The sequence below is a fragment of the Ambystoma mexicanum genome, chromosome 9, assembly GCF_040938575.1.
Source record: "Ambystoma mexicanum isolate Mex_15411 chromosome 9, UKY_AmexF1_1, whole genome shotgun sequence".
Taxonomy (NCBI): domain Eukaryota; kingdom Metazoa; phylum Chordata; class Amphibia; order Caudata; family Ambystomatidae; genus Ambystoma; species Ambystoma mexicanum.
In genome coordinates, this window is record NC_090931.1 from 130803509 (window position 1) to 130827246 (window position 23738).

Genomic DNA, 23738 nt, shown 5'->3' on the forward strand with positions numbered 1-23738 from the left:
TCTAGAGCGTCGAGCGAAAATAGACAAATTGAGGAGGGATGGAAAAAGGGGGAAATACTGTTCAGAATTGAGGAAGAACCGACCAGAATAATAGAAGTGGGGACAGCAGAAGGAAGCATTGGTGACGTCTCACGAGAGAGAGGGATCAGAGAGGATTTGTTATGTGATGTCAGAGGAGGGGGGGATGAGAGCGATAGATTGAGTATGGCAGTAGGAGGAGAAGGCGAGGAGCTAGATGGTGCATGTTCACTGGGGACTATAGAAGATGAATGGATGGGACGACTAAGAAATAGGGTGGGGAAGATGGCGTCATTGGAGTCAGCAGTGACTAAGGAAAAGGAAGCTGCAACGGCAAAAGGGAAATTACAACTCCCATTACTCCACAGGGGGGGCGGGAGGCCAAACTATATACCGTGGGCTCAGATGGACAAGGCTAATTTAATGAAATTACTACCTCAGCTGTCAGGAGGAGCAAGCAAGTGGATATATGCATTTGAGAAACATACCGCTGGTATACCGCTGGCAGTAGGCGATGTGAAGAGCCTACTAGTGTCCGCAGTAGGGGATCAGGCAGACAGAGTATGGGCTAAAGCGGGTTTTCCAGCTGTAACTTTAGAGTGTGATCGCCATGATGGGGCTTCTTTTAACACCGTGCGAGCAAGGGTGTGGGACGCACTGCGGGAAACCTTCCCAGATACCCCTGATTTGCAGTCAGTAATGCAATGTACCATGAATGACGGGGAGGACGCTATGGATTACATTCTCCGGGTGCAGGAGATGTGGAGAGCGGAAACGGGTACGCCCTGGCACCAATCCACATCTCTATTTTATTTCATCATTAAGAGAGGGCTCCCAAAGGAAGTGCAAAAGGCACTAGATAAAATAGCGGGCGTTGAGGCAAAAGGCTGGCCGGAGATCCAAAGCATAATAGTACACCATTGTAAACGGATCAAAGAAAGAGAGAGGGAAGTAGCACAGAAAAGGTTGGCGGACGAGGCGAAGTTGGTGCAATCAAAATTGGTGAAGGTCGCAGCAGCGGTAGCGGGACTCCCACTCATACGAGAGGGAGAGGAAGGAGAGGAGGGGCAAATAGCAATACAAGGCAGAATAGCAGCGAATTGGGCAGGACAAGGGCAACGACAGTGGACAGAGCAGGAGCAGAACGGAGGTCCAACGTGGCAAGAGTGGGCCCCAAGAGGGGGAAGAGGTGGGTACAGGGGTCGAAGAGGAGGACAAGGGTATGGAGGAATGGGAGGAAATGGGTGGCAGGGTCCCAGAGGTCCACAGGGGAGCTGTTGGAATTGTGGAAGATGGGGGCATTACTCAAGAGAATGCAGGAGCAGACAAAACAACGGTTTCCAAGAGATAGAACAGTACGGACACCCCCATCCAGGAAGCCCCTACGGCCTCCCCATGGGACAATACCAGCAACCAGACAATGTAGTACAAAGGAGTAACGCACAACTACACGGACACCAGTACCGAACACAAACCAGCCCACAGAATAATGACAATGTGCACTACACGCCTGGTAACACTTTCGCCACAGTAGCTAATGGGGCACCCGCCCCCGCACCTTACAGTGGAGTGTCAGTAGTTTCGGGGAACATTTTCGATCAAGGGGGGGCAATGAGACACCCCGCATAGGACAGCCCACAGAGAGCACTTGCGTGTCCAGTACTGTCTACGACCCACAATGCATCAGAGGAACCATTGATAGGAGCGCAGATAGGAGACAAGCAATTCATATTCATGGTGGATTCGGGAGCGGAGAAATCATGCATTAGAGAGGGCCGGTTCCCGTTATCTAATAGAACGTTAGAGACGCAGGGGTTCTCTGGGGCTGTAATTGAAGTTCCTTACACAGAGGTATTGGATGTGACAGTAGGGGGTAAAACAGTGAAAGCACCCTTACTGTACTATGAAAACTCTCCCATCAACTTACTGGGGAGAGATCTCTTGAGCAAACTAAATATGACAATATCATTCACAGGGAGCGGCATCGTATGTTCAACGCCAGGCATATGCCCCCTCCGTATATTAGCAGTAATACACGGCCACACAATCATGAAAGAGATCAGAGGGGTACCAAGAAATGAGGAGATGTTTGTTGAAGGTATGAGAACATTGGCTCTCATAGTACCAGAACTAAAAAGGGTGGAGTGGAGGATCCCAGCAGAATTCCTTTTTCGTCCCATAGCAAGCCCTGACACTGCTCTTGGGGCAGTACTATCGTTGGACTTGCATGCAGTACATGTATCAACAAACAGAATATGTGTGAGTGGTATTGACATGGAAGGATGTGAGTGGCGGACAGTATTGTGTACAAATGCAAATATCCCGCTGAGAGAGCTCTCGGACGAGGAGCTATTTTCTGACACTGAGGGAGATGGTGAAATAGTGATGGAACTAGCAATGCCCTGCGACATTGTAGTTACAGCCAGAAAAACTAAGGTTGAATTAATGGCGGTAGTAGGAGCACCGCACACATTTTTTGATGAGGACATGAGTTCAGTACCCACTAACTTATGGACTAATGGCCCCCACGATGTAGGGTTGCTGCATGAAGTTCAGCCTGTGGTGATAAAATTAAAACAGGGAGCAATACTACCCCGGGTGAAACAATATCCACTGTCGCGAGAAGCAGAAGAAGGGATCAGAGAGACAATAGATGCACTGCTAGCACAGGGTATAATAGTGCCCTCAAACTCCCCATGCAATACATGCATTTACCCAATCAAAAAAGCGAAGGGGGGTTCATGGAGGATGATACAAGATTTACGCCCACTGAACGATGTGGTAATGAAGGAGTTCCCTTTAGTCCCGAACCCGGCGACAATACTGTGCAACATTCCAAAAGTAGCATCACACTTCACAGTAATTGACTTAAAAAATGCATTTTTCTCGATTCCCTTAGCAGAAGAGAGCAGGTACTTGACAGCATTTACATTGGGAGGAAGGAGGTTCGAACACTGCAGACTACCACAAGGATATTGCGAGAGCCCAAGCATATTTAACAGGGTACTACATGAAGATCTGGGGAATTTGTCTGTAGAAAGCACAGTGATTCAGTACGTTGATGATTTATTGGTTTGTGCACAGGATGAGGAAGAGTGCAGAAAGGACTCGATAACACTCTTGACATTATTGGCCAATAAGGGGTACAAGGTGGACAAGGGGAAGTTACAATACTGTCTGACAGAGGTCCTATACTTGGGTCAGCTGATATCAAAGGATGGCAAGCGAATTATACCAGACAGGGCACAGGCGATTAGAACAATTGGGGAGCCCAAAACAGTAAAAGAGATGCAGAGATTTCTGGGTATGTGTAACTATTGCCGAGCATGGATATTGGACTATGCGGCGTACACAAGGCCCTTGTTACAGGCACTGAAAGAAGCACAACAAGAACACAAACACATAGAATGGACAGAGGAGATGAACACAGCATTTAACTCACTAAAAGAGCTGATATCAAGCGCTCCAGTACTAGCAAATCCAGATTATGGGCGCGAATTCTTCTTATTTTCACACTGCAAAGGAACACTGATGACAGCAGTACTGACACAGAAAACATCTTTAGGGCACAAACCACTTGCTTACTATAGCGGCACCCTAGACGCAGTAATGCAAGGTCATTTCGCGTGCGAGCAATCCCTAGCTGCAGCCGCGTTCGCAATTGAAAAAAGTGCCACGATAGTGATGGGCTGCCCGGTGACACTGTTTGTGGAACACTCACTTTTTGCAATATTAGAGCGAACAAAGAGCACATTGACAACACAACGCGCCACAGCATATGAGATAATACTGTCCAGCGCTAACATCCATATAGTAAGATGTAAAACAGTGAACCCAGCCACATTCATCACAGAGGCATGCACCGTAGAGGACATGCAAAACCACAACTGCGCCACGTACACAGGTGACGAATGTAAGGATCAAGTGATTTTTGAAAATGCCCTGACCGAGGGTGAGGTGTATTTTGTGGACGGGTCAGCATCAATAGACATGGAGACAGGAGAAAAGCATGTGGGTATGGCAGTGGTACGATTAGAGGAAGATGAATATGAGATACTAGTACAACACCGCCTCCCATCACACTATTCAGCGCAAGCAGCAGAACTAATAGCGCTAATAGAAGCATTGCATGCCGCCAAGGGGTGCGCAGTGACCATATATACAGACTCAGCATACATGACAACAACAGTTCACGGTGGGTTGGCCCGGTGGGGGCGGAGAGGGTTTCGGCGAGCAGACGGAACGCCAGTCCAGCATGCAGAATTATTGAAAGAACTGATTGAGGCCCTGCAAGACCCCACGGCAGTGGCCATCGTAAAATGTCAAGCTCATACCACAAATACAGATTTTATATCTTTGGGGAACGCGGCAGCAGACGCCGCTGCCAAAGCAGCTTCATATTTACAAAAAGGTGAAATAGGAGAGTACATGTTGCACCACACAGCAAGCCAAGAGGTCCCCACAGGATACAACATGATGTCCACACAGGAGATAATAGAGCTGCAAGAGGGAGCTAGTGCAGAGGAAAAATTGCTGTGGACTAAGAGAGGATGCAGCAAATCACCGACTGATTTATTGTGGCGACAAGAGAGTTCAGGAAAAGTGGTAATGCCAATTACGCTGTTAGAAATAACATTTCAACAACTACACTTTCCCGCACACAACACAAAGAAACACATAATGGCAGAGATACAAGAAGATTGGTTTGCACCTTGCCTCCAGGAACACGTCACAAGGTTAGCTCTAGAATGCACGACATGTCAAATTTACAACTCAGGTATGACATTGCGCACACTAAGGGGTACGATACCAAAACCAAGTGGCCCATTCAGAGAGCTCCACATTGATTATGTAGACATGGGAGAAAGGTGTAACGGGGCTCGATACATGATTGTGGTTGTATGTCCATTTTCGAGGTGGGTGGAGGCAGGCCCATGTGCCCGCCCTGACGCAAAGGGCGCCGCGAAGTTCCTAGTGCGGGAAGTGTTTCCGCGCTGGGGAATTTGCGACGTTATTCGCTCAGATAACGGGACGCATTTTGTTAATGAATTATTTAAAGAAGTGACTACATTATTGGGAATAAAGCACAAATTATGTTCGATTTATCATCCTCAAAGTAATGGCGTCGTGGAAAAGATAAATGGCCTGTTAAAAAGCAGATTATCAAAACTTTGTTTTTCCCTTAAAAAGACTTGGATGTACTGCCTGCCTTTGGCCTTGTTTGAACTACGAAACCAGCCAAGTAAGGACCACCATTTGTCCCCGCACGAGATCGTCACGGGAAGAAGAATGCACACAGCGCATTCGCCTCTCCGTGAGCGTTCTGATGCACACAGAAGCGCAGCTATATTGGGGGAGGAGTTCACAGAATACCTGAGAAAACTGACACGGGCAGCGCGCGTAATTGCAAAGCAACTAGCCCCCCCCCTCGACAAGAGAGGAGGGGAACGCGACTGAACCAAACAGGTTGCCTGAAAAACCACTACAGCTAATGCCTGGTGACCTTATATATGTCAGAAGTTTTGTGCGGAGGTGGAATGCACCACGTTTCCATGGCCCCTATGAGGTAGTATTTTGCACGCCCACAGCAGTAAAGGTGAAGGGCCTGCGATATTGGGTGCATTTGACAGACGTACGTAAAGCTTACAGCGCTGCGGAGAGTGAGGTGCAGGACGAGGCACAGGCAACAGCGGACAATGAAGTTGTGCGGAATGAATGATTGGAATTTTGTGTGCATTATGAGATGAACAGTGAACACAATTAGCGCGCAACAAATGACCTGGACTAAAACATGTACATATGTATATGCAAATTTTCTTTTTAGTACAATTTTTGAAAGTTTTGAGTGGGGTTCTTTTTTTTTCTCTCCTGTGCTCTTTAAGATGTTTTTTTTTTTGTTGTTGCTGTTTTTAAACTGTCATGTTTTTTATTATTTATATATATATATTAAGTAAGGTACGAATTATGATGATTGAAAGGCTACCTTGTCTGTCAACACACCCCCTCCCTCACCCAATCCTATATTTTATCACCGAAACGTTACAACGTGGAAATGTTTACATGTTTGTACTTAATGAACTCTTGTGTCTCAAACAGGATTTATCATGGCATCGAATGGGCAGCCTGCAACTAATAGATATGTTAGATTTAGAGAAATGTTAGTGGCTAGATTGACATATTCATTTGAATGTGGGTTATCAATGTGTGCTATTGTGTTCTTCATCTCAATGTTTTGTCTAGTATTACACTGGGTTATAGCGTTCATCTCTACCGAGATGAACGAGGGGGGAGGGGGGAACAACACCACCCCTGCCCCTGGAACGAAAACAATTCCGACTGTAGGTATCAAAGAAGGTGATTTCTTGATCTGGGATGGATCACACTTTGTGTGGGGATACTATACTACACCACCCACTGCTGTCCTGTCACAATCGAGAACCAAAAATGTAAATAATGACACAATGTCCCAACCTGGAACATACAACAACCGCACGATCCCTCCCGCCCCAATTTCAAACAACGATCTCTTGTTTATTAAGGAGGATGGAAAAGTGATTATGATGACAGAACACAAGTCCCTATATGAAGAATTAGAAAAGGGGGGTGGGAAGGAGGAAGGGGGGCCTGGTTCTTCACCTACTATAACGAAAAGGTACAGAAGAAGGGAGAAAAGTAGGCGGAGAAGAGAGACTGATGGACAGGGGTATGATGAGTATTATGGGCTAGGGTTAGACAAAATGGAAGACCCACGACACCCTCACCAAGCAAATAAATGGTATGCAGATATGAGCACAACAGCCAAACAGACAACCAATGAGAGCTGCTATGTCTGCTCGCTTATCCCCCATGCATCAGGCACACCTAAAGTATTGTTGCCACGAGAATTGCCCATTGTGGATGCCCAATGTCTCCTTCATCTCACGCTGTGTAGAATAAAGAACACTTTTCAAGCACACGATGTCTCTTTCAGAATGCTACAGAACAACAAAACGTGCTATTCACAAGCGTCTGGAGTGATCTGTCTTAAAGAACCTTTCTTTGCAATACAAGGGACACTGTTTTCCGAAAACAAATGGAAAGACGAAGAAGTACTGTGCAAGGCAGAAGCACTGAAAGGTGTCCAACCGGACAAGTTGCGGTGGATGGAAAGAACGTGCTTGCCAATATGGAAAGAACACATCCCTAAACTAACATGGGTAACAGCGATTGAGAAACCCTTCAAGCTACAAAGTGAAATACAAAACGAACTATGTTTCAAGGGAGAAGGAAAAATGGCAATGGGAACGAACAAGAACTGTAACAAAACTCTCACCATCCCAGATATGAAAAAAGGAACAGCAGCACTAATGGACACATACTGGGTATGCGGAAACAAGGCGTACTTGCACCTTCCCCAATCATGGAGTGGTAGCTGCTCAATGGCCACTTTGCATTCAACACTAATGGTGATTCCAGAAAGCCACATTGATAGAAGTAACATGATGAGAGGAGGCTTGAACCAGGATGTAGCTTCTCCAACTACACAAGCGCACCTTTATGTTCTGTCCTCCGGAGGGAAAGGAGAAGAGCTCTCAAGGAACAAGCGAGCCTCGAACTACATATCGCAAGCATCATCTGATTTATTGGCACAGATCCCAGACAGGTATCGCCTGTTCAGCTCCGTGGAAACATTCTTTGCCTCGCTAGTATCAAGTGTCCAAGCAAGAGCAAATGCAAAATGGCTCCAGATCACACGGTGGGAACTGATCCAGCTGGCCAATGACACTGAAGAAGGGTTCAACATAATAAAGGTGGAACTACGAGCTCTGCGACTAATGACCATGCAGAACAGGTATGTTCTAGACCTGTTAACAGCGATCGATGGAGGTGTTTGCCGAAAAATAGGAAGTGCGTGCTGCACGTTCGTACCTTCCGAAGACGCAGAAAATGGGTCCCTGTCCCACGTTATTGAAGCAGTACATAACCTGGGCGAGAAGATGAAAATGGAAGGTGGAGCTGAGGATAGCTCGTGGTTCGACAATATCTTCTCTTGGGTTCCCTCACGGCTTGGAGTGACAATGAAGTTCCTGATACCAATAGTGGTGATCATCCTTGTAATGTTCTGCCTGTGCCAGGTGGGCCTCCGATGTTGTGCTAACGCAGTTCCTAACGGTGCAATGATGATGGTGACAATGGGCAACTCTGGTGGTACAATTAAAGCAACACAAGAAGTACATGTGCAGACAGGAGCAGATAACACCCCCAGGTACCAGTTAGTGCCTATGTGCCGTGATAAGTTCATAGTAGATAAACTATGGCACACCACTATCAAAGAACCACGAGACGTAGAACTGGAATGGTATGAGGAGGTCTGGGTAGATCTGGAAGAAACTGGCGACTGTATATATTTAACATGTACACCAGACGAGTATGCTAGGAGAGGTGAGAGTTTAAGGGGGGTGTGCAGAGCATGGATGCCTATAAAAGGAACCCCTGCATGGGATGACGCAGTGATAGAGGAACAAGAATGTAGAAGATTGGAAGAGCTAAAGAATTCGTTACTTTAGTAACGAAAGGGGGGAAATGTAGGGGAGGAATGGCCACGAGGCCCTCCTCACCTACAGCTTCCTCCCCAGGTGAGGACCATGACTCGGTGGGCGCCCCCTCATGCCACCCGGGCCCAGGTGGAGGAGGATTCACCCGCCGACGACATTGCCCACACGTACCCTTTCCTTGCATTTACCAAAAATTAGTTAGGTCTAGACGCCATCTTGCCCAGCAAACATGGTGTGAGTTCAGCACACTGTAACGAGGCCCCCACCTTTGGAGGGCCTTTCATGCATCTCTGCCGCCTCAGCAGCCCTGGCAGATCCGCTGCGAGCGCGTTCCCATGAGAAAGTCGGAGATGAGCTAAACCCGAGATGCCAACACGGCAACATTCTATCAGTCACAATGTGATACTGCACCCCGTATGACCCAGACCGCAAGGCCGGGGTAACGGGGAAAAAAGCTGAAGCATCACTATCTGCAGAAGGTAGAAAATAATTCAAGTATTGGTATTAATGAACTACCTCTGTTTAAAATGTGAATAAACTATAAAAATGTAACGTTATATGATATCCCTCCAGGTCTGGACTAATGCTGCTATAACCACGGAGAAAGATGTTGACCAAACGTGTAACCTCTATCTGTAAAAGTGTTTTTCAATAGTATGTAGAAACTTGAACTCATATATGTTTTCTGAATCACCCAAAGCGGCGAGCATCAATCTCTGTAGGCCATAACCTAGATATCCCTCGTATAACGTCTAATGTACATACAATATGCACACAATGTAGTGAATATAATGTTAGGTAATGAAAAGGTACCGGAACCGACTGTATTAAAGAAATGTGTAACAAAATTGAAATATATATGTGTGTCTAAATAACGTCAAAATAAGGCAGAACAGTATAAAACTTCTGCATTCACTGATCAGCAACGCACGAGGAAAATACCTTTGTGGATATATGCAAGGCCATTCCCTCTCCCACCCCACCAAGCCTGCCAGATAAAAAAAGCTAAGACTTGTGCCGCGCTCCCTCACCTCCCCCAACCAAGCTGGCGTTACTTCAGAGAGTCAGAGGCCCCGGCACCGCAACCAAGGCCACAGCCCGTCACCTGTGTTATTTACAGCACGGTAATAAACCCACGGTTGAACCCACTGATCTACCAGCACCCTCTCATAAATCCCACGAACCCCCCAAGAATCCTGACCCCGCGCAAGGACGACCCCCATCATTGGGACAAGACACAGAGACCCATCTATATAATAACTTCTAACGCAGCAGACAGACATGTATCATTCGGCCCAGGCCCCAGAGCCCCGTCCCGCGACCTAAAATACCGGTCAATAGGACACAGGTAAATCTCACCCCAACCGACAACCACCAGACCTCTCACGAGGTGCATTCCTCATGTGTTGTGTTTATTTTATAAGATAAGCTGCTGAAGCGATTTATTAATGAACTTAAACGTCGTTTTCTGAATAACTACAGTGTGCATGGCCTAGGGCAAATGAGACAGGAAAGGTATTCGTCATTGTCACAGGCTGCCCCAACACATCAACACCGCGCGGATGACCTCAAGCCGGCCTGCCAGGCCCAACCCAACCCACGAGGCTGACCAGTGACGTCGTCACGCCAAGACCAACCCCGCTGCAGCAACACCTATAGTTAGTCGACGCCACCCAATCCCAATTAACTTGTGCCCCCTATAGTGTTTAGGTGTTGATGACGTTTTTTGTATTAGAAATACGCCTGTCTTTGCTATTGTCAGACAGAGCGCTCTCGTAGGTTGCAGAGTTCTTTGCATGCCTTATTTTTGGATAAACTCCCACTTACGCTCACCCGCACTCTGTCTTGGCCTTATTCCCACTACGGGAGAGTCCCTTATTGTCTCTCATTGCGGGGAGGATCGTGCTGAATTGGGGGCGCTTCCCTTCAGCGGCTATTGGACACACTTCTAAATTCAACTTTCAATGTGCGGCTATTGGGCACACTTCTAAATTCAACTTTTCACCGAGGGGCAATTGGGCGCACTTCTAAATACAACTTTCACAGAGAGGCTATTGGGCGCACTTCTATGTTCAACTTTCGCAGAGGTGCTATTGGGGACACTTCTAAATTCGCAGAGAGGTTATTGGGCACACTTCTAGATTCAGCTATTAAATGCACTTCTAAATTCAACTTCACCTAGCAGCTATTGGGCACACTTCTAAAATCAGCTTTCATAGAGAGGCAATTGGGTGCACTTCTAAATACAACTTTCCATGAGCGGCTATTGGGCACGCTTCTAAATTCAACTTTCAATGAGCGGCTATTGGGCACACTTCAAAATTCAACTTTCACAGAGGCGCTATTGGGCACACTTCTAAATTCACAGAGGGGCTATTGGGCACACTTCAAAATTCACAGAGGGGCTATTGGCGACACTTCTAAATTCACAGGGAGGCTATTGGGCACACTTCTAAATTCAACTTTCAATGAGCGGCTATTGGGCACACGTCAACATTCAACTTTCACAGAGGGGCTATTGGGCACACTTCTAAATTCAAAGAGGTGCTATTGGGCCCACTTCTAAATTCACAGTTTCACAGGGGGGCTATTGGGCACGCTTCTAAATTCACAGAGGGGCTATTGGGCACACTTCTAAATTCAACTTTCAATGAGCGGCTATTGGGCACACGTCAACATTCAACTTTCACAGAGGCGCTATTGGGCACACTTCTAAATTCACAGAGGGGCTATTGGGCACACTTCTAAATTCACAGAGGGGCTATTGGGCACACTTCTAAATTCACAGAGGGGCTATTGGGCACACTTCTAAATTCACAGAGGGGCTATTGGCGACACTTCTAAATTCACAGTTTCACAGAGGGGCTATTGTGCACACTTCAAAATTCAACTTTCACAGAGGCGCTATTGGGCACACTTCTAAATTCACAGTTCATATTACACCACTAGAATTGTTGTCAGCTTCAGCAGAGATAGTAACACATGAACGGGGGTGGAGTCTGCACTCGTCTCACGCTCGAGAATCACACGAACACCATGCCTTTCTTGACTGTTGCCATGCCTGGCAGGGGGCCAGCAGGGCTCAGCCAGACCTACCTTTCCCAAAACATGACATCAAAGCACTCTTGCAAACTAGTAGATGCTACCATTTGCACGGTGGGTAGCCATCACAGCAATCACACTGCTCGATCACACTGACAAACAAAGGCACTGCACTCCAAAGGCGTTGTCTATTGGTTTCATGTGGCATCAGTCCAAACAAGGTCTGATATAGGGTTGTCTTAAGTAACATCATGGAAAGCAAACAGTGATATATGGTTCTCTCGTTAAACTGGATAAACATTCCAACGAAGAAGGCGTGTTCTTACCTTAGAGACCTGGCAGTCATGCATGTGTATCCACTACCAGGCCTCTTGTTGCCCCTACACTCCCTTCCAAGCTCAATGGGGGGCTATATTGCCTAACAAAGCCACACCCCACTGACACGCACATCATCAAAGCTCCAATCAAACCTGGCGGATGAGAGTAATGACATGGATGTCAGTGACACAACCAGCTTATTCATGTCTGACTAGGCCACCGAGGGACACTGACAAACTGCCCTAAAAAGGGGGTTTCCGTTGCAAGAGCCTCAGTGTATGCACGTTTTCCAGCAGCAAATGAATCACTTGGGGAAGAGCAAGGTGGAGGCCCTCATTCTGGGCTAATCGGAATGTGGCCTGCCGGGTTTCAGGATGCCACTGCTTTCTTGTTTGCATTGCTGTGCAGAGAACATGTGTGTTGTGCACGATCACTGCGCCTGGGAAACTCTTAGACCCCACAACAGATGCCCGAGGATTACAATGGGAGTGCCCTATATTTGAAAACAGACATTGGCAGCAAGTAAGGACGACAAGGACACATCCACTCTGAACGCTCCCTTGAGTGCTTCTGCGCCACGCCGTGCCATTATGCTAAGAATTCGCCTCCTTGCTATCTATATAAATAAAAATGCAAATGTTTGTTAAAAATCTTAAATCTCCAAAGGTTCTTCACCGATTGCTTTGAAATTTTGACACAACGTTGCATTCGAATAGGCGCGTGTTTTTATATACCTTCTATACATAGATGTCACACCTGTGACAGGTAAAAACATACTTTTTCTGAAAAACAGCGCCATCTGTTGGACGTAAAAGCAACACACACTATTTTACGGTTGCATTTCAATGTTTCCGATTTAGAATGTCTCAAATACGTGCCAAGGAAGCAGCAGAGCGACGTGCAGCCAGACTTTAGGATGCATGGTTGCGAGCACGGCGATCGCGTTCTGCAGCTTCAGATCTGCTTCATTCTCAACAGAATGAACGCGACAGGCAGAGAGAGACTAAAAAATGTCAAAGAGAAACAGCAGATCAGTGTCAAACACGACTCCATGCTCAGCAACCACGCGATTACAATCGCCTTGCATTCCGGTCCAAACCAGCTGATGATTATAGTTTGAGCCGGCATATTCTCCCTATCGGCACCATGACTGAAGTGTGTCCTTATTGCAAGGCTCTGAAATTTAATGGAGAAACTAAAGGAATGTGTTGCGCCGCCTGGAAAATTAAACTGCCTCAACTTGGAGAACCGCCAGAGCCAGAGTGAGCCACAGCAACACGTGGCCGGGGACAGCTAGTTTGATATAAATACATGCCCAGCAAAAACTTGGAGATGAGGCATCTCAGTGGTGAGATGTGAATTCTAGAAGAGGCACCTTTGCTGAAATTGCTGCAGCAATCTCTTAAATAATCACCCAGGGCCTCACATCCCACGTGGCAGGGTTTGCATTGCCGGAACGCCTCCTCCAGGACATCTCACCATACGTTCGGTTATAAAGCCTTGCCATCAATGGTGGAATACAAAGTCAAAAGTCTTGTTTTCATGGTGACAGGAGCTGTGGCACCCTGCCACAAAAAGTCCACAATGTGTGGAAGGCTGGGTTGTGTGCTGCAGGGAACTCAGAGAAGGCCGGGAGAGACGAGAAGAGAATGCGATGTCCAGAACCAGGAAAGACATTCTGGCTCATGCACAGACCCCAAACGCCAGGATGAGGAGATGTCTTTAAGGCCCTGTGCTGGTGAGGAGCAAGCAGCCATAGTGTGGCAATAAGACCTGAGGCGGCGGGCCAATACCGCCGCAGGTAATGCCCCTGTCGAGGGTCTTATAGCCATTAGTACCCCGGCCCGTTAGACCAGGGTACTAATGGCATTTGTTTCTGTTCCGAAACGCTCCCGCATTTCGAAACAGAAAAAATAAAAAAAATAAAAGTCTAATAAAATGGCCGGCGGGAAAGGGAAAACGTAGTCCGTTTTCCCTTTCCATGGCAGCCATCAGGAGTGGACACGCTGGGAACAGAAGTGTTCCCAGCGTGTTCGCTCCCGAGAAAAAGAAAAAAGAAGGTAAGTGGGGTTGGGAGGGTGGTGAGAGGATAGTTTGCAGGGGAGGGGGGTGGAGGAAAAAAAAAACGTAGCCGATGCCCCCCCCGCTTTCTTCTTGGCCGCTGCTGAGACGACCAAATCCGGGGTTGGCTGTGCCCTAAAGCACAACGGGGCGGCGTCAGGGACCCGGTACTTCTTCTTGTACGGTCCCCCTTGGCAGGCGTCGTGGACGGGTTCTTCAGGAGGGCAAGTCCCTCCTCCCAGATGTCATCCAGCAACTGCATTGCGAGGACCGTCTTCCTCTTGGCCTCGCGCCATTGGTAGAGGAAGCCTTCCTTCTTCTTCTCTTCGGGGCAGAGCTGAAAAAGCTTGGACGCCCTGGCAATCATGGCGTGGAAGGAGCCAATTTCGTCAAGCGGGGACGCCCCAAGGAATCGGAGACAGGAGGTCAGTCCCATCGTCACTGCTGTCGTCATCCGTCCCCGTCGTGGCCGTGTCTGTTCCCTTGTCATCCCTCGGGACCGGGGAAGGCGACAAAGGCTGAGAAGGCCGTGAGGGCTGAAAGGGCGCTGGATGAATACTCCTCTTATTTGGAGGGCTTCCCGATGGACCGGGTTCAGCTGGGTCGTCCGTCGGGGGTAGAGGCAGTCTCGTCCTAATTTCCGTGCATTAGGCTTGGATTGCCGTCAAAATGGCCACCGAGTTGTCCTGCGGCTCGGGCTGCAACGGGCATGACGGGTGCGACGGTTGCTCCTCCTCCACGGGAACCTCATCGTCGCCACCCTCGCTCTCGTCGTCCCCCTTGTCGGGATTCCTCCCGTGGGACCGGGCCTGTTTCAAATTCTCGGTCAGTTCCTCCTCAGAAGTTGTGTCCGTGTCCGTAACGGCCACCGCCCCCCCCTCTTTTTCCACCAGGGTCTTCATGGGGGTCTTCTCGATAGGCTTAAAAGAGGATTCCCTCCGCGGAGGCAGGGAAACTCTGGGCCCCGAGGTCACCTCCACTGGGGTAGCCTCCACAGACTGTGCCAGGGCCATAGCGACTTCCTCGATAGAGGTCTTTGCTGGGTGAATCGAGGCCTTCACCACCTTGTGCGTGCCTGCAGCCTTCACCTTGGGGGGAGGGTCACCGCCTCACTCCCCCTCGACTGGTTCCTTCGAGATCGACCGGGGCCTCTCCAGAAGCTTCGCCAGGTTCTCGTATTTCCTCTTCCCTGAGCCAGAGCGTTGGCTCGTGGTTGATGGCGCCGGTGAGGATGTGCCCTGCCTGGCAGCCGAGGTGCCTGACCGTTCGGCGCTCCCGGTGCCAGCAGACTCGCGGTTCTTTGCCTTCTGTAGGGCCCCCGTCGCCGGGGCACCCTCACAGGACTTAGAAGACCGCTCAGACTTCTTCTTCTCACCTGACGGGCTCTTGCCTTGAAGCCAGTTGGCGAGACGGGTCCGACGATCCCTCATGGTCCAGTCCGACATGTTCTTGAAAAACGCACAGTCCTTCTCCACGTGCATTTTGTCTTCGTGGAGGCAGTAGAGGCATTTCGAATGATCGTCTTCCTTGAACACATTCTGCAAATTGCATCCAGGGCAGTTCCTGAACAGCTTGCCGGGCGTCGAGCTTCCCTTGTCCTGGGCCATGTCCGCGAGGTAGGCCTCAAACTTCTGGAATCCTCCAAGAAGCGTAACTCGACGAAAACTTCACCTTTAAGGGGCGTAGAAAATTCAGAAACGGGTCCCCGTTGATCGGAAGTAGAAACGTGGAGCTTGAGGCTCGATTTAACCGAAAAATGAGATAAATCTCTTTGAAAAAGAGCAAAACGCAGTAAAAGCTCGAGAGCTATAGCACGAGGACTCCCAACACTTGAACGTGCGGTAAAAATCTGAGGATGGCCGCCAGGGGCAGGGCTTAGGGAGAGGGCAGTCATTGGCTGGGTGCAGTCTGACCCAGAAACCAGTGATTGGTTACTACTAAGAAAGACAGATCAGAAACGAAACTGATACTGATTTTTTCTTTACCGAGGATTCCCAGCCTGACGACGGGGAATATTCATGAGCATGTGAATCCATGCCAGACCCCATGCTGGAGAAGTAGAGAACCAGCTGGACGTTGCAGACAATAAACCTATATTCCGACAGTGAGGTGCAGCATTGTGACCTTCCAACCCTGAACCAGCTGGCACTAAAAGTCACAACGCACCTTAAAACAAAACACAAAAGTGGCTAACTTTTCCTTCTTTGGTCATTTCTTGATTTCGTGGAGTTTTTGCACACTGTTCATAAATGCATCTATTTCGGTACCTGCTTTGATGTCGGCCTCTCCCGCTGGGATGGAGGTAAAGTCTCCCCGCTCCTCTGGCTGGGTTGCAATGGATTCCGCCTTCCCACTGTGCACTGGGCTCGCTGACGTCAGACTGCAAATGGCATACACAAAAATAAGTTATACGGCTGCACAATGCTCCTAAATGCGATTGATGCATTTATCATTTGCCATGTTTGCCATCACCTGCGGCGACATAAGTGGGACTTTCAAGTTATTCATCCCGTTACCCACCACATTTCATAATCCTCAGTAAATATCTAGATGCATACATTTTTACGTAGATAAACTGAAGACAGATTACGAAAAAACAAAAATGTAAAGTAAAAATAAGTCACCAAAGAAATAACATTTTCCATTACACGCAAACAATCATATGGAATAGAAAACAAAAAATAAAAAACACTTTTTGAAAAATCTTGAAAAAAAATGAGAACCATGTAAAAATGTGGTCATATGTAACAAAATACACTTAATTAGTGGCTGGTTTTTGAGGCATGCTGAGTTGCATATAGCATGGAGTGAGCGCAATGAAGCGACATATGGCAGGACACAAGTGACATGGTTTGTTTATTTATTTATTTTATTTTTTATTCATAATGCGCACTAGACCCGGGGGTATCAGGGTGCAGGGTACAGATAGTGTTACAAGGTTATTTTAGCTTAAAGATAATTCGGTTACAAGGAGACAAAACAGCAGTAAGCATCACTCCCTAATACAGAGCAATTTTAGGGAATGGTAGGCCTAGTATACATGCAGGCAATTTACAATGATAATAATTACGAGAAAGCAAATACATGAATGTATAAGGTCAATTAGTAATTACATATTTACAGGAGGTCATAGGTGACTAAGAGCATGAATCAGTAAGAGGTCATGCGATCCAGTCAGATGTGTGCGAAAGTCATAAGGAGTGCTAGTTCGGGTTGGCTGTAGGATGGTTAGTGGTCGTTTTCCCAAAGCCAGTTAATGGTTTTGCATCTTAGTTTAAGAAAGGTTAGGTGGGCCCTCAAGGCTGGCGGGAGGGAGTTCCAAAGCTGGGCTGCTTTGACAGGGCAGCTGCCCCCACCAGCTTTAGCTAGTTTGAATATAGGTACTATTAGACAATTGGTGTTGACAGTTCTAGTGGGTTGATCAGATGTTTTTTTGGTAATTCTCTGCACAAGGTATCGCGGGGCAGCGTTGTTGAGGCAGAAGAAGAGCGGTGCAAGAAGATGGCAGGTGATGTGAGGTAAGGCCCGCAGGGAAGATTTTCCAAGAGAAGAGCGTGAGGTAAAGCTGATCCAACTACACTGCAGAAAGTGGGTGAAGTGGAAGCGACCATGCTTGTGGGGGCACGGGGCGCTGGTAGCACTGGAGGAACAAAATTATTTTTTTTTGTTTGATTCCCTTGTTGTTTTAGAGCATTTTACAGCTGTAGATCCATGGATGGATATGGAGCTTTAGATCTGGAAATCTACAGTGAGACAGATCTACCCCTAAATCAGGATGGACAGCTTTGTAGACCACGATATTATAGATGAACTGATGTCTAGATTTAGAAATCTGGGGTTCATTAAATCAGACTCCAAGTCTGGATAAGACATTAGTGCCAGGTGGTTCTTCTGGATCTCTTGGCAATCTGGGATATAAATGTGCATTGGGGTAATCTTGTGTAGTGTGAGAAAGCATGTTTTGGTGAGGGAGTGTTAGATGGATTCCTTCACTTCTGACCAGCCGTTATCGATGAGCCAGAATGGGCATGACTCGGTCGCTGGTGATTGAATTTGTTCACGGAGCCGCTAAGAGGCCTAGTCGTCCCACTCGTCGACAGTGGATGAAACACACCAACAGTGGGGTCCATTATGCCATTGTGGAAACCTCAATCAATGAGTGCACCATCAAGAAGAGAGTTAAGGGCGGTCCATCACTGCTTTCTTCCACCCATGACTAATGAAGCCTAATCCAAGGGCCTTCTTCTCAAGTTGACCCTCAGCAGTGAAGTGCAGGGGCCATGATCAGTGCCACTCTAAACTCTGAATAACCAACGTGTCGCTTTCTGAAAAGTACACCCAGCCCTGCAGACACTCTTACTCCCTAGAAATAGACAAATACCCCCAAAAATCAAAATAGGGAGTAAATCTACTCCCAACAAAAAATAGGAAAGAGACATTCATTTATTTGAATTTGTATAGCGCACATCTGCCCAGGGGCATCGTGGCGCTGAAAGCAATCCTAACTTGTTACAGGCATACATGGTATATCTATAGAAAAACAATGCAGAGCATGTTAGCATATATACATACAATTGTGCTTATATACATACAGTTGTGAAAATACAGTAGGATAGGTGAGGTGGGGTGGAGCTAGTTAAACAACGTGGTTTTGAGTTGTCTGCGGAAGATATGGTATGAGTTTTCGTTCCTAAGCGCGGTGGGGAGTGCGTTCCAATTTTTGGGTGGTAGGTGTTGAAAGCTCGACCCCCCCCCCCCCCAGCTTTGCTTCTTTTAAATGTGGGTACGTAGGTCTGATTGGTCATGTGTGACCTAGTGGGTCTAGTGGATGTGTTAAGGGTGATTTTTTCAGAAAGATAGGGTGGAGCCTTTGCGGAAAGGCATCTGTGAGTGATGGCCATGGATTTGAATAGTATCCGTTCTTTTATTGGTATCCAGTGGGCTTCTTTTCTGGTTTGGGAGATGTGCTCCCTTTTGGGGATGCTTAGGGCTGCTCTTAGGGCATTGTTTTGTGTGACTTGCATTTTTTAAAAGTTTTGTACAGATGTGCCCAGGAAGAGGGCATTGCAATAGTCCAATTTGGTACCTACTGTGGCTCTTGCTATGGCCAGGCAGTTTTTAGTGGATAGGAAGGGTTTAACGCTGTTGATTATCTTAGTGGTGAGTGCGGCAGAGGAAGCTATGGCATTGACTTGCCGTGTCATGGAGAGAGTGGAGTCAAGGTATACTCCTAGCATTTTTACTGCAGTGGAGATTGTGATGGTGGAGTTATCTATGTTGAAGGATTTGTACTGCGTGGGAGTTTGTTTAGTATTTCTTTGGTGCAAACTAGTAGGATCTCTGTTTTGTACTCGTTTAGGCAGAGGCCTTTGGCTGCCATCCAGGTTTGGATGGCTGTATAGATCTTGGTTAATGCTGCTGCGTCTTGTTCATAGACCCCTGTAAGAGGGAGCAGGACTTGCGTGTCGTCAGCATAATTGGTGTATGCTATGTGACGACGGTCCAAGTCATTGAACAGTGGGAAGGTGAAGAGGTTGTATAGGGTGGGTGCAGTGCAGGACCCTTGTGGGACGCCACAGTAGATAGTGGTGGGTGTAGCGCTCGCAGAGTCTGAAAAGACTTTCATAAATCGACCCTCGAGGAATGATTTGACCCAGAAGATGGCTTCTGGCGAGAAGTGGGCTTCATTTTTGAGTTGTGTGCCTAAAATATCGTGATTGACCAGGTCGAAGGCGGCAGATAGGTCTAGCAGGAGCAGGAGTGCAGGTTTGCCTTTGTCCATGATGTCATTTAGTTGGATTTTGAGATCTAGTAGGGCCGATTCGGTCCCATGTCCCGGGCGGAAACCCGATTGCCTTTTTCCTAGAATGCGGTTTTCTTCCAGGCATTGCTGTATTTGCGTGTAGGAAACTTTGTCGAAGATCTTGAGCAGGAAGGGAACGGTTGTGATGGGTCTATAGTTGTTGGCGTTTTCGGGATCTAGAGTGGGTTTTTTGAGAAGAGGTCGCACCCAAGCTTCTTTTAGGCTGGTTGGGACTGAGTTTGTGTTGAAGGATGCATTGATGAAAGTTTTAAGAAATGGTGCTAGTGTTTCTACGCAGTCTTTAACTAGTTTGGCGGGGCAGGCGTCGCCTTTACAGTTAGGTTTGATTCTGTTAACAATATCGATTACCTCTTTTTCTGAGACTTCTCTGAATTTGAATGGAGTAAAGAGATTTGTCTTTATGTTCTCAGTCACAGTTTCCGTATGGGATGCTGATAGGATGTGCCGAGTGAGATTTTTGTGATGGTCTAGGATTTTAGCTTGGAGGAGTTCGATTTTGTTTATGAGGGCGGACTGTATGGTGTTACACCAGGCTCGGTCCTTGACAATCTCTTGAGACTTGGTGGCCGGTGTGGATAGTTCACTGAAGATGGCGAAAAGCTCTTTGGATTCTGAGGTGGCGTTGGAGATTCTTTCATTGTAGGACGCGGATTTGGCAGCTATGATACTTTTTTTGTATTGGGGGCCAGTGATTTGTAGGAGGATAGCGAGGATGTGTTGGGTGCACTTTGCCATAAATTTAGGGCTTTGTGTTTTTTGGTTCGTAAATCTTTTAGTTCTGCTGAGAACCAGGTATTGGAGTGTCTGGTATTTTTTGATTTTTTTTCTTTTGCAGAGGGGCGATGATATCTATGGCAGTGCTAATGGTGGATTTGTAGATATCCGCCAGTGCAGCTGGGTCAGATGTGGCAGGGAGGTTAGTAGTGAGGGTGTCTAGGTAGGGTGAGATATTTTCTTTGGTGATGCTCTTGGCGCTTCTGGCTAGGGCTGGAGGTGCTGGCTTGAGTTTATTTACAGAGTTGTTAGGTGTAGGGATGAGGAAATGAATGAGAAAGTGGTCGGACCATGGGGTAGGTGTGATGGAGCTGATGTCGATGGCACAGTTGTGGTCAGCTATCCAATCAAGAGTACCTCCTTTGTTGTGGGTAGGATCGAGTACTTTTTGTTCAAAGCCCATTTCTCGGAGAGCTTGTGCTAGTGTAGTGGAGGGTCTATCTTTCTGGTCATGGAGTCCCAGGTTAAGGTCTCCTAGAAGAATAGTTTTGGTAGTTGCTTTAAGGTTTTCACCTAGTAGATGTGAGAGGTTGTCCTGAAAGTCCAGTATTGGGCCTGGTGGGCGGTATACTAGATTGAGGGTGATGGTGGTATTGGGAGAGAGTGCGATCTTGGCAGATAGTCTACGTTCTCCCCTAATTTTGAGGAAAGTTGTCTTATTTCTAGGTGATCTTTGACTATGAGGGCTACACCCCCACCTGTGGACATTGTTCTGTCCTGTCTAAGGATGGAGTATCCTGATGGGATGGCTAGGGAGATGGCAGGGCCGGCGGCATTGTGTAGCCAGGTTTCAGTGATGGCGAGAATGTCAAGGTCGAGGTTGGTAAGGTGGTCATGAATTTCAGTAGCGTGGGCAGGGAGGGATCTGGCATTAATTAATGCGCATTGTAAGTTGGGGCGTGGCAGTAGGGGTGGGGTGGTATTCTGCCCTTTGGCTGCCTTCTTGGTAGAGGCCAGTTTGTGGTGTTCTGAGGTTGGTTCGTTTTCAGTTTTGGCTGGTTGGGTTTGTGGTGAGGATCTGGAGCGGAGGCCTAATATTTGATTTCTAGAGTTAGTAGCACTAGGGCGCGTCAAGGGTGTGCTGGGTTTGTGATCAGTGGGTTTGGTGAAGAAGGATGGAAGGAAGGGCGTAGGGGGGATGAGTGCGGAGGGTGGGGGTGTGATGTTAGGCATGATTGGTGGGCGTAGGGCAGCGAACAGCTATCAATCAATATTGGCTAGTTAAAGGCAACACAATGGCTAAGTCTGGCAACACAGTGGCTAGGTCTGGCAACACAATGGCTAGGTCTGGCAACACAATGGCTAAGTCTGGCAACACAGTGGCTATGTCTGGCAACACAATGGCTATGTCTGGCAACACAGTGGCTAAGTCTGGCAACACAGTGGCTAGGTCTGGCAACACAGTGGCTAGGTCTGGCAACACAGTGGCTAGGTCTGGCAACACAGTGGCTAAGTCTGGCAACACAATGGATCGGTATAGGCAAGATAATAGCTAGGTAGAAGCAGCCGGGCTACCCATGCAATTATCAAGCATGCTCACTGCGAGAGTGATAAGCATGTGCAGGGCATAGAGGCGTGCTTACAGTAACAGGCGCTATGTAGCAGGCAAAAGTCTGAATAGTTAGATGCTAGGGCCATGAATACAAAGTCAGTGGCGGAGCAGAGATCTGAAGAGTGTTACCTTGGTATTGGCTAGCGTGGGTTGGTGTAGCTCAAGCAAGGGTTCTGGCAAGCGGCATGACGGCTGGTGACAGGCTGAGGACAGGTGCTGGCCTTAGCCTTGTATTCACCCAGAAGACACTTGGGGCCTGATTCATGGAACGTTTTCCTATGTGATTGCGCCATTATAAAACACTCCCATGAATCAGGTCCTTAATGTCAGAAGAAGAAAATACTATTATTACTGCCTGATCTGAAGAGGTCAAATGTATTCTTTAATGTGCACAAACAACTAGGTGCAAATAAATATTTAGTACAAACACATTTTCTTAACAGTTGAAACATGTTTAGTCACTTATAAAATACTCACATTGGGAATGGGTTCTAGAGTGGATGTTAACAGGGTACTCAGTGTACATGTATGTTTGGCTGAGATATGAATGGAAAGGTAAAGTGTGGGGGGGACTGGGAGTTCTAGAGTGGGCATTAAAATATTCTATTTCCTCTTTGAGACCCAGTTCTCCAGTATATGGTTGCTGTCCACCCCAGGCATTCTTGTGTTTGTCTCTTGAACTCTCAAAACAGGAAGCAGGGCTGAGAAGTCATACCAACAGGTGGGTGATATGATATGATATTGTATTTTTATCGTGCTCATACACAAGTGTTTTAGAGCGCTATACAAAACCCCTTCGACACTGACACTTTTTGCTTCTCTCCCTCCCTCTGTATCTGTGTGCTCCTCGCCCCTCCCCCCAGCATGTGGAAGTGGCTGGGCCTCAGGGCAAATCTACAACTTGAAAAGAGGATAGAACACCTTGAAATTAAACGGATACCTTCTACTGACAGGATGCAGGCAGAGGTGGGGGTGGGGGGGAGGATATGGCACAGTAGACACATCTCTCTGATTTCTTCCTTTACCAAACACACAGAAGTGGCATGCTCCCTCGGATCTCATTGGACATTCCCAAAAAGAAGAAGGTATATGAAAAGTAGCTTGAAATTGGTTTGCAGAGCCCACAGCTGCAATCAGTTGCACTGGGATAGATCGATGTGACCACGCGTGCACTGTTCTTACTGCAGCTTCGCTACATTGACTGAATGGGCCATGTTCATTTGCGGCGACTCACTCATCCAAAACTACATAACCTGAACACACACAATACACAGCTCCTCCCAACCAGGCCCTAACCAGTTATTCTTAATACTAACATGTCATCTGTACCTTGCCTATATTATGCAATGTTCTGCGTGATTGCGCAACACAATGTCAGTCCAGACCGCCACAGAATTGCAAGGCCGTACCCATGGCGGGTGAGAGCTTTGCAAATGCCATATAACGTAACACGTCTAATAGACGTGACTGCCAACCAGCATGGACAAGAAGAGACTAACGAGGGCCAACAGTCAGAAAGGCTCCTTTGCAACCCTGCCCCTCCCCCAATATGGATGACTGGGATGAGGCAGAGGCGACGCAGGTCAAAGAGCAAGACACGCATTGATCTGGCGAC

General features: G+C 47.5%; 1 protein-coding gene across 6 annotated transcripts in view; it reads right to left on the reverse strand.

Moving 5' to 3' along the window:
* The window catches only part of DIXDC1 (DIX domain containing 1), a 560841-nt gene that overhangs the window by 132574 nt on the left and 404529 nt on the right, over positions 1–23738 (reverse strand). For all 6 annotated transcript variants that reach the window (XR_011274537.1, XM_069614294.1, XM_069614291.1 and 3 more), the window contains one exon: positions 16241–16353. Coding sequence is in view for 5 of the 6 variants with exons in the window: in XM_069614294.1 (XP_069470395.1) it covers positions 16241–16353 (113 nt within the window). In the remaining variant the exon portion in view is untranslated. The remainder of the gene's footprint in view (positions 1–16240; positions 16354–23738) is intronic.